This window comes from Puntigrus tetrazona, chromosome 19, assembly GCF_018831695.1.
Source record: "Puntigrus tetrazona isolate hp1 chromosome 19, ASM1883169v1, whole genome shotgun sequence".
Classification (NCBI taxonomy): Eukaryota; Metazoa; Chordata; class Actinopteri; order Cypriniformes; family Cyprinidae; genus Puntigrus; species Puntigrus tetrazona.
In genome coordinates, this window is record NC_056717.1 from 3,312,983 (window position 1) to 3,325,287 (window position 12,305).

Sequence of the window (12,305 nt, forward strand, 5' to 3'; positions counted from 1 at the left end):
ACTGATTTGAAGACATCTGTACTCAAATGCTATCAAAAACTATTTTTCAGAGCCATTTTTATTATTTATTTATTTGGCAAACATTCTTTCAATCAACTAAATTTTTAGTGGATATGTGAAGGAAGTTCTCGGCAAATTCACAGAGGTGTCCTATAGAGCAGGACGGGTTCGTGACATTTGCATTGAATTATTTCATTAGTGTCATAATACTTCACTTTTTTATCTGGTTTGCAAGGGAACTAAATTAGTAATTAAGTGTCCAAATACATATAGTAAAAATAGCACCCACCGTAAATTTTTTGGAACATTCGTGTTATGATTGTTTTGTAACATTCAACGAATACGATTATTTTCCTTTGTTTTGATACGTGTGCATTGTGAATATAGACAAAAAGACTAAGACCGATTTTAGCTATATTTCTTTTTTTAATGATTTGGAAAGGAAATGCCCTTACCCTGAAAATAAAAATACTGTACTATACAGTAGCCTGGAGAACGAAACAATAAACATTTTTAATTTACATACACGTCAGTTTGTAGTTGGTTTCAGGCACTTGAAGTCACAGAAGTAACATACCACTTAAACTGCTACAACTAAAATCTTTGGTCCTCAGTTTTTCAAATAACGACAGTCAGAACTGAAAAGTTTCCCAGCTTTACCGTTTTCTTGATTTTGTTTTTTTCTTTTTTTTTTCATAACTTCAACAAAAGGCGTTTCATAACTTAAAAATGTTTCACTTATAAAACAAGAATGGGTTACACGTACATAGAGTAGAGAAGTGCTTTAGACATTTTCCCACCTTCCTCCCAATGTTCATCCTTGTCGTTTCATCCGCACTGGACAAAATCTTCCAAAAAGTCTTGAGAGCAATCTGAAATATTCGAGTCTTCCAGTATGGTAGAGTTCAGTGAAACTGCGGTGGATTGGTGGCATTCACATAAAGACGCAAGATCTCGTATTTGGTCTCTATCCAATTTTGCACAAAATAAAAAAAAGGTAAACCGAGATAGTGAATCTCATGACACCTTACCAACAAAATGTCTGGGTCATATTTCAGCCCAAAATCACAAGGAAAAAATAAACAATATTATGCATAAAGAAATTTAAGCCTACTTGTAAATCCATTCAAATTTTTTTTTGTCATCGTAAAATGATTTTAAGGAAAATCTAAGTATTTTTTCAAATTCTAAAATGCGTAGTCTTGATTTTCACTTCAATTCTCATAAAAAATGTGAAAGTATAACAAGAATCACAACCGACAAATGGAAATTTCTTTACACAAAATATACATTCTTTTTCTGTGAATTGTAACGTCAACATGTTTTAAAGATATCCCCCCTGGAAAGGATTTTAACCAAACGTCATCTGAAAACTGCAAATATTCCCCGGCAATGTTTTCGTCCATTTATGGCTCAGCTACACGGCAGCCATGTCTGATAGGAGTTGTTACAGGTGGAAATTGGCGAATGCACATGTGCTACATAGTAGTTGCTGAAGTTGACGTCTCTGACGTAGGGCGCCGGCTGGTAGTAACACGTAATGTTAGACAGTGCAGGAATGGCGTTCTGTTCGCTAACACACGTGAGAGCCAGAGAGGCGAGATGAGCGCAAGCGCCTGCCTCCGCTTCGTGGCCCATGAGACACACGGTGCTTTCATCCACCACACGATGGAGAGTCACCAGGCAATCGTAGCGCTTGTGCTCCATGCCGTTAAAGTGGTTCTGCAGGTAGGCCTCCAGCTTCCTCTGCTGCTCATTGATGTCGGGGAAGTCGATGAAGAAGCGCGAGCACATGTAGCGCTGGAGCGTCTTCATCTGTGCCTCGGACGCTGGACGGAAACCTCTTACCAGCAAGTGGCAGTACTTCAAGAGCCCGCCGCCGCGGATCTCTTCCGGACTGTGCGTGGCGATGATTTTGGCGTGCAGGTGTCCCAGCGCTTCTTCAAAGTCTCCGTACATGCTCTCTCCGAGCACAGTGGGATGGAAACTCTCGGACATGGGCGTCTCGGAGCAGCGGTCGAAAAGGAGCAGCGAGTCCAAGCCGATCTGAAAAGAGTCCACGCTGAACTCAAACTGCCGCCGCAGGGAGTCCACAAACTTCAGCTCCACGTTTTTGCCAGTGTTGTTGGAAAGTGAGATGAGGCTCCAGCGGTCCGTGTCGTTGCAAACCTTTACCAGCTTCTGCACGTAAGCTTCCTTCAGGGTCAGGGCGGTGATGCGGTCGCGGCTTACGCCGATGGGCAGGAACTCCAGGAGGCTGTCCAGGACCACGTCCTTCACCAGACGGAAGGTCCTGTCATCAGTCAGGCTCAGGCCGAAGATCAGGTCCAGGTCTTTGTAGCCCAGGCCAGTGTCCTGGTGGAGCACGTAGCTGGCAGCTGAGCCGTTGAGCTTCACATCCCGCACCGCTACGCCTCGCTCCTCCAGACGAGCACGCACCACCTATAGGTGGAGAGACACAGAAAGAGACACTGTTAAAAGCAATTCTCATTAAATGCCCTGCAGTTCTTAAAGGGACAGTACTAAATATGTGCCAATTGTCATTAAAGGGATACTTCATCTAAAAATAAAATGTTATTATTTAATAACTGTCATGTTGTACCATATATAATGTGGGTAACCAAAATATGGGAGAATGTCTGTAAGTGGTCCCCACTGACTTTGATGGTAGAAAAAAAATAAATGCGGACAGTAGAACCTGTTTGGTTTCCCACATTCTTCAAAATAATTTTTAAGTTCAACAGAAAAATAAATGCATTCAGGTTAAAAACAACTTGTGAGTGATAAATGATGACACAAATTTAACTTTTGGGAGAAACTACCTATTCGTTTAATGTTAAGAGAGAGAAATAAGAGAGAAACATCTCACTCTTGACTGAAGAACTTTGATAAAGTCGCTTAAAGACAGCAAATAATCATATCTTTTTGCACCAAATAGTATTGATAACTGTATCAATAAGTACAGGTATTGTTAAGCAGTATCAGTATTGATAAAATGTAAGCGATACCCATCCCTAGGCACAGGGCATCAATATAACGTCAAACTGACATTGATGTGGGACAGATGTAGTATTTTGGCTGAGAATGAAAATCTAATCAAATCAAATGAAAATCTAATCAAATGAACCTTTACATTAGACACTGATCTGATACTGAACTTTGGCCACCCAACGTTGCAACTAAATATCAATGTCTTATAGGGCCTGCTGGATTGACTGAAACTATGCAGACCATTCTGTGGTATTTAATGACTACATTTGTGCTATTACGTATCTCTGGACCAAAGTACCCTGTGTGAAGAGGCTTGTGTGACACTGGCACAAAACCAGGCTTTATATACACAGAAAGGATATTTACACTGTCTGAATCATTCAGACCCTCTGCTGGTCTGTCTTTGGACCTTTATCTAAGTCAAAACCTAGAACAGAAGAGGCTTGAGTCCATTATTCAACCCTCTTCTGGTCTCAGTCTTGACTCGGCTTACTTGGGTCCTGACCTGGACTCTTGACACAACTGGTCTTGACACAAACCTACTAAAGCCTACGGACTGCACGGTTTTAGCAGTCCTATAAGATCATTGCAAATCACACACTAGATCTAATAAACTTGGGTAAGGAAGGGAGGAAGGGAAGAGCTTGAAGTAAGCAGTTTTATGTTTTTATGACATGTTGATTTCACGTCACATTTTTACCGGCTGTTCAGTAAATGTGGGATGTAGCAGCACTGTTCACTACACGATCATTATGAATTTCCCACACGTCAGAAATATATCATAGGCTGTGTTTGATTGCAAGACAGTGACAATGGATGTCTTTGAACCAAAGGGTTCAAAGTACGACGTGGGGCCACCACAATAACAGAAATCACCACAATGATCGTTTCACAATGTCAATGTGAAAGAAAAACTATTTTGCAAGGGGTGATTTTGTGAATTGTAAATAATGGGCTTACAACTTTGTAATGCTACAAAAACTGTGAGGATCAATGCAACCCTGGTCTCTCCTTATTTCAAATGTTTTGCCGCATCAAAATTGTGCATCCACAAAGCACAAGCATACAGTTTCACCACTAAATGCACTACAAGTCTAGATGTTCCAGAGGAATCACGTCGGTTTCAGCTACAATAGAAGGAAGTGGCAACCTTCCTTTCTGAGGTTCATGCAGTGCAGTCCTGTAATCTTAGTAAGCTTCTGTTCTCAGAAACAAACACACACCTCTATCAGACTGGACACAGGTGAGACCTGAGATGTAACTCTTCACTAGAGAAAGGATTCTGTTTTCCTTGGGAAACTGATTAGCCCTGGGAAATGACAAGTCACTGCTGGTCTTGGCAGCTTCCTTACTTTTTGTCCTTATAATCTGTACATCCTTCTGCACACACACGCCAGAAGGCCTCCATGAAGACCCCAAAGCCAGCTGACACCAGCTAATGAACGTTTTTTAAAACAACTGACATTCTCAGTGATTAGACAGAAACAGCTATAAAAAATAAATGGATTGAGAGTGACCCACATATTTAACAAACCCAGTATTGCATCCAAGAGCTCTGAAGAAATGGAGAATCTCCACTCAACTTGACATTTGAAAGTCAAAGATGTGATTTAGTCTGGATGAAAGACCAAGAAAACTGAGAATCTGTGAAAGTCTTTAGTTTAGTACTCTAGTCTGTTGGCTGGTCAGAAAAGAAAAGTAAGTGGATCCAGTGGAGAAAACGTCACTGCCATGATTCTTAGCATGTTGTGGGTGCTTGTGAGAGCATTGATATGAGGTTTCTAAAGAAATTCAAGTGGCTTTCAGAGCATTGCTATATGGTTGCATTCTGGGTGGTTACCAGAGTATTGTTATTCAGTGAATAAGGTGTTAACGTGTGTTTTTATATGTTGTTTGTACCGCTTTTTCCCTTCTCTTTGTCTCTCCGATTTATGACTTTGGGCTTACGCATTGTGTACCCTCACACCACATGATGCTGGTTGACCTATTTGTCTGCAGAGTTACATAATCCCAGCAGTGTCTGTACCTTTCAGAAACTAAATGCCAAACTTTTAATTTCATCAGCAGATATCCGTCTGACCACTTCTGACAACCAGTCTAAAAAACAACCAGGTGAAGAATCAGAGTTAAAAAACGAACTACTAGAAACTGGAAAAGTGCTCAAGATGAAAAACGACACAGTGCTCCAGAACAAATGTTGGTTTTGTGGGATATAGCAAAGGTCGGGACATAAAATGAAGCTTTAAGATCCTTTTCCACAATGGAATTATACATTTGAATGATCGTGAAAAAGAGCTGCAGGAAAATCTTTTTTTCCAACGTGGAGAACTAGTTAATGTCATAGGAAACCAAACACTTTCAGACAGATAGCTAACTAAACTAACATAAATCTGAGACACAAATAGGGATTTTTCTAAAAATTATTTAAATCCCTTTAATCCCCACCATACCTTAACTCAACAACTACTTTACTAATTGTTAATAAACAGCAAAGGAGTCTACAGAGAGTCATAGTTAATAGTTAAAAACAAGAACTAAAGAGTGTTCATACACAGGACATTTTCAGACGCAGAATTTTAAATTAACTATTTAAAATGCATGGCACAATAAACAGGCAACGGTGATTGCTGAACCCCCATCAAGCCATTGACGACAAAAATAGTGCATACATATTGTGATTACAATCTATATAATACATCTACCTAATTAAATCAATAAGAAGAATTGCATTAGGAAGTTGGAAACAAGACCTCATTTGTGATCTGTACAGTTCTGACCATTAAAATAAGAGGTGCCCAATCTTGTCTCTGGAGGTCTACCTACCTCCAAAGTTCAGCTCCAATCCCAAGCACCTCAAACACCTTCACTGGATAAACACAGACAGGTGTTGGAACTGCAGGTAGGTACTGTAGACCTCCACAAGTAGGATTGGGCATCCCTGGTTTAAACCAAAAGATCTGGTATTCAGTACAAAGTAAAACCACAAGGCTACTTCCTATGACCTTACGTAAAAGACTTGTAAAAAAGCCACAAATGCACTGGTCTGACTACAGCTGACAACACCTTGGTGACACGTAAACTCACGTCCTGTTTTGTTTTCCAACCTAGCCAAAAAGAGATCCTCTGTTTTATATTTGTGGGATGACTGTAAGGCACATTTCCACACTGCATTTTACAGGTTCAGGCTGGGGAACAGGCCAGCAGAACAGCATCATTGCCCCCTGGACACCGACAACCGCTGTGAGCACAGTGAACTGCCAAATGTAAAGGGATGAATGAACCACTTACGAGTCTCTGACACTGGCCAGGACATGAGTCAGTGAATCCACTGTACTAGAATAGACTATGAAGAGTTTTGCCCTTTAAATCTTTCCCAAAAATTCGCTTAATGGAATCTTTGAAATTCTAGCTATTGGATGGCCATGTGGATAATCCTAGGTGTTACATGAAGCTTGGATAAAGCTTTAAGCACTTACTCATACGTAACTTCCATTACACCATTTCTGTGCTCCATTAGTAAAGGCTTTGTTTAAAGAATAATTCATCTGATTTTCCAAACAACAACCCAAAATGAAAAGTGTGTCATCATTTGCCCACCCTTGTGCTATTCCATACCAAGACATTTTTAATGTGGATGACAAAAAGTCCAGTAACACATTAGAACAAGTAACACTTGTTAACTATTAACTATAACTTTTCCTTCAGTAAATGTTTAATGTGCTGCCAATCAATAGTTATTTAAGTAGTTGTTAAGTTTAGGTAATGGGTAGGATTAGGGATGTAGAATAGGGTCATGTAGAATAAGGCGTTAACATCTGCTTAATTAACACCAATAAATGGCTAATATTTTAGTAATAAATATGCGAATAAGCAACTAATAGGTGTAACTGTACTATAAAGTGTTATCAAAAATCCCAGTGCACACAAAGTATTGGGGATAATGCATCACAAGCAACCTGAGTTACATAATGAGATTACTTTTTCAAGTAGTGCATTACTTTTAAATTTAATTGCTGAACAGTTTTGAACTTTCTTTTGTGCATTCTGGGGTTTTTTACAGAATAATGCAATATTGCAATAACTCATTACTTTTAAGCAACTTTCCCCAACACTGCAAAAAGATGGCTTTATTTAAGGAACAGATTGAAGCTGTTTTATAAACCATACACATCAGAGAAACAAGTGCTCAGCCATCTCTGAATCTTGTCTTAGAACTTATTTTTTTCAGTAGCACTACAGCATCCCTGTTGAAGCTTGTGAAGTGGACGTGCTTATTGTAGATGATGACAAAACTTAAACTAGCCCTTTTAGATTCTAACATTTCTTGAAACTGAATTTCTCTGGAGGTCAGTATTGCCACTATTTTCCCAAAAAGCTGTGTTGGTTAGCTCCCCCTGGAGGTAAGGATGTATGGTGTAATCCAGTGGTCTCAAACTCCACGGAGGGCCACCGCTCTACACAGATTCGCTCCAGCCCTAATCAAACACACCTGATCCAGGTCTTCAGGATCACTGGAAACTTCCAAGCAGGTGTGACTTGAAGCTGGTTGGAGCTAAACTCTGCAGAGCTGTGGCCCTTCCAGGAATTGAGTTTGAGACCAATGGTGTAATTTATACCTCACATTGATTCCAGCCCCTGGTTTTAACCAGGTTTATGTTACATGCTGGAGGGATGAATTCCTTTAAGAAATCCATTCACATACTCAGAAAAGCACCTGTTCTAAGACAGGAACAATGAGAATGGCTTAGATGTAGAGTCTATGTATCCTTTCAGATAGAAAAAAATGTAATCCTGAGGATTTGGTTTACACTCTGGCCAAACAGAAAGACTTACCAGGCTCTTCTTTACCACACGGATGCCATGTCAGCTCTGGCCCACAAGTCTACTGTTTCCAACAGGATTAATCCACTGTTAACCTTATGTGCCACAAACAAGCCAACTTTGTCTGCTAAACAGGCCAGTGTAAGCCAAGCAACACTGCAGTAATGATACCAATGAGAAAAATGAAATAGTGGTGATTTGTGTCAAGAGAGTTCTTTCTGCACTTGGTTATAAGGATGCTTTACAACAACACCAAATACTGATACCAGGACACAAGCAACCTCCTGGTGGGCTGATGGCCCGTAAATTTGAGAGATCACCTCCTGGTGGTTGTACATGTGTTATATTGTAAACAAAACTACAAAATTTGGCAGATTGCCAGAGGGGCTACTTAACAGTCGAGATACACTGATATCTAACACTCTTTCAGGAAACAAAATTATGTTTTCACTGTAAAAAACAAAAATGATATGATCGTGGCAACCTGTGTTTTTCCATTTACTCAACACATTTCAGCTCTACTTTTTAAGTCAGTTTAATATAAATGAAGCTGAAATGTCTTGAATACCTAAATTTGTTGTACTTAATTTAATGCAGCACCTGAACTTTAGTTTTTAAGTCAAAATAATAGGTGTATTCTGTGTAATATAAAGGTATAAGGAGTAGCAGTGATAACGGCATGAGAGTTTTTGAGGCAGTTGCAAGCAAACTATATATAATTATATACATGAGCAGAACTGTATATTGTTTGTCTTCTGTCTGAGAAATAATCTGTACTTATCACATTTGGATGGATGGCCATTCTGTGATTGGATGGGAAGTAATAAAGGTGTTTTGGGCACAGAATATTCAAGGTTTTGATGAACCCTCTACGAAACTGCGGTCGGTTGCTTTGATGTCAGTCAAACTGTCTCATTCAGTCCTTTTGACCAATGCAAAGCGTACCAGATTTGGCAAATGAGACGTCTGGCTAATGCAAGAGTAACTGAATGACTGTTAAATGGCCTCATTGAAAGGGTCTTATTTAGACTAAAAGTGGATAGTTTTCATAAAAACGATCAAAAACTGCTTACTGCAAGACCTTAAAGCTTCTGGGCATTTCTGTGGTTCTCACATTAGATACACCCAGATGCTAGAGTAATGAGCGCTTTCATTTGAAAGGTCAGTGATGTCATCAGAGAGTGGCCTAATTTCGAGCAGCCCATTTAATACGGCTGGGTAAAACATACTATATATCTCGTTTCACTCTTAATTGTGTGAACTGGCTTCCTTGCAACAGCGAGGCGGCGATTAAAATAAGCTAAATAAAGGGAAACACTCCATTTCTTTAAAGAGGGCTTTTTAATTACTCGCACAGAATGTTGACGCGTACATAGGAATGAGAACTATAAAGATCTCTGTTAGTAAAAATTATAAAATACAGTATACTCAAAACTTCATTCTAGTTTATGAATCTGTTATACACTATACACTATACTTTTGTATGGAATAATATCATAAATAATATGAAGAGTCTCTCTGGATGTTAAATAGATTAAAGGGGGAGAAGTGACCTGTGATTGCACAAACACCTGCTGATATCTGCTGAAATTCAGCACGGAAGAAAAGCTGCCACATAAACATTTTCCAGTAAGACTGCAAAAGTCATGACGGACTGCAAAGAATGTATCCATTACTGAATAATCGTGAAAGATAATCTTCTTGGCAACTCGTTGTGAAACTGACAAATTGTAAATGTAAAATGAAGATGGGACGCTTAAAAAAAAAGGAAATTCTTACGTGGAGACGCTGAAAAAACTACCACATAAATTTAAACACTAGTATTTTAACATTTTTAACAATACATCAGTGTAACAAACTTTGCATCTGTCAAAGAAAAACATTAGAAAATTAATATTACAATCTTTACTGAAACATGAGCTGAATACTGTATCATTTCCCTTTGGCTGATAATGTTAGATTCATTATCCAGTTATCTTCCTGAATGACACAGGAGAAATAGCACGGATTAATAAGTCGTTTTTTAATAACCAATGATCCTTATCTAAATGTGATTTTAAAAATCCAATAATTCCTGCTCTACATGGATGAGGTTGAAACAGTATAAAATTGTCAATAAACTTTGTAATATATATAATATACCTATGACCGAGCACTCGTTTTCTACATCGCTTGCAAACAACGAACAGCCCACAGTTCTGGTAATAAACTTTAAAATTATTTTCCATTCTAATCCTATCTGTTTGGTACACATAATATGAATTGGGAAACAGACCTTTTTGAATCTTAAATAATTAACACAATGTAAACATTGTATTTGATGATAGTGACTGAGAACACTAATTTATGCTAATGTGGCGTAATAAAATAATGATATTGTGTGTGTGTGTGTGTGTGTGTGTGTGTGTGAAGAAAATATTGTAATAGTTATAATAACCGTAGTCGTAGTGTTAATGCCTTGTTTTCTGTCTAGAATAATTCTTCAGGAATGTACCAAGTTATTGTAACCCTGGGAACTGGAGTTCTATCCCATTTCTTACTGGATTCTGGATATTTCAGAGTTCAGCCGAGGTTTCGTAGTGTTTTGTGTGTTCGTACGAGCTCCTGTACCTGCACGATGTGCCGCGGCTGAACGGAGAGCGTAGGGAAGTTTCCTCGGCCGTGGATCGGGACACATTCTCCAAGGATGGAGTCCAGACGCTGCACCTGCTCCCACGACAAAACGCAGCAGCGTCGGCTCTGCTCCGACACATCCGCGGAGGACATGGCGAGATGAGTCCGGTGAAGACTCGCGTCTGCTCGGTGGATGTCAGCTGGATGCCCCCGCGACTATATGACCTCCGGTTATCTCGCTTTAGGAGTAGAGCCTCGATTCGGTTTCAAAGCGTGTTTTTTAAAAGGTTATTTTATCGGCGCAACAGAATCCAGATAATTATCGATGCGCGGACGAACAGTTCCTCGCAGTCGCGCTACTCCGTCCAGTCTAGCGTTCATTCACTGAGTCTGAATATAAGCCTACAAATACATTTAAAAGGCGCTCATTTACATACGCCGCTCGATTGGCCAGCTTTATGAATAATTAGAACGTACATAAGAACCGAAGTCCGTGCGCCCGCCCACCTCGCCTACGTCACCTTCCCCGCTGCGCTCATTGGCTGTGGGAGGAGCCTGCGCTTGTGTAGGAGCATGTGTTCGCTTTTTTGTAAACACAAACCAGGATTCTCGAAGTTAGTGAGTTTACGACGTAGCTTGTTCGATAGTACGTCTGTGATAACGTATTCAAAGTGTGTTCTCGAGTCGAGCAAACCCTTAAGCGTTTGACTTGCAATAGATTTCGCATAAGTAAATACAACAAAGGTGTCACTGGGGTGGGTTTCGCATAGCATGAGAACTCAGCTCAAAGTCATTTGTACACATATGCTGGAAATCTGATATATATTTAGCCTACGTGACGTTGGAGCGCTCCTCTGGGTGGTGTCAAGCAGTCTGAACTGAAAATGGTATCATTTTGTATACACAGCATTTATTACAAGCCGGTACCACAGAACTACATTCTATAAACATTATGAAAGGCAGTTTGGAGAATGACATACAGGCACAAGCTGAACAGAGCAATAAAGTGACGAATGTGAATGATAAGCAGAAAAAATAAGGCACCTTGAATGAACTAAACGGGAGATAATGAGACAACTTTTTTACTGCTGCGGTGAAAACTGTTTTTGATTTGAACTGTAATGGTATTTTGTTATGTAACCCACTCTGTTCAGTGTGGTCAGATTCAAATAAAAAGGTTTTATACAAATGTATAGATAGATAGATAGCCTGTTATGACTTAATTAGCAGCCAAATGAAACGCAAATGAAATTTATTGCAATATTTTATACTTATACAGTTTATTTCCTTGTTAATTTGGCTCCTGGAAGTCTTACATTTTGGGTCTGGTATTGTATTCGATAAGTTCCAAAGTATAGGCCTTTTATAACCTGATCAAACAGTAAAGCCTTACCTCTGCAAACATCCTTTATTTTCCCAGGCTCCTTAGAGCAAACAGAGAATGTCTTGAGCATGAAACGCTGCATGTATACGACTTTAATCCTGCTTCTATTCCGTCATAGAAATGTGATCTATAGCCGCTGGCCATTTAAAAGACGTCATCAAGTCGAGGGTTAAGTGTAAAGTGTCATGTGAGGGAGCAGAAACTGAATACAAAAAAGAAGCCTTTTAGAATGGTCTCATTGTGATGATCTCTGTGTGCTCGTGAGGAACAGGTTAAGAAAGTGAACGGATGTGACAAATGCTAGTCAGCCAGGCTGTCACAACACATTCAGGTATACATGATTGATTGATTCTCTATCATTTTGTGCTATTTTCATGTTGTGCTGAATCACACAGTTATACAAAATCATAGTTTAAGTCTTAAAGCATTTGTCGTTTGGATAAAGAGGAGTCTGTGGTTGTGTTTGACGTTTGCTTCATAAATCTGCCTGAGAGAT

At 39.5% G+C, this 12,305-nt stretch overlaps 1 protein-coding gene across 1 annotated transcript; it reads right to left on the reverse strand.

Annotated features, from left to right (window-relative positions):
- Positions 1–406: 406 nt before the first annotated feature.
- LOC122323345 (terminal nucleotidyltransferase 5A-like) lies at positions 407–10,846 on the reverse strand. The gene is made up of 2 exons (XM_043217090.1): positions 10,423–10,846; positions 407–2,442 (listed from the first exon to the last, which is right to left on the reverse strand). The coding sequence occupies exons 1-2, from the start codon at positions 10,576–10,578 to the stop codon at positions 1,414–1,416; spliced, it is 1,185 nt and encodes a 394-aa protein (XP_043073025.1). The 5' UTR covers positions 10,579–10,846; the 3' UTR covers positions 407–1,413.
- Positions 10,847–12,305: the final 1,459 nt, after the last annotated feature.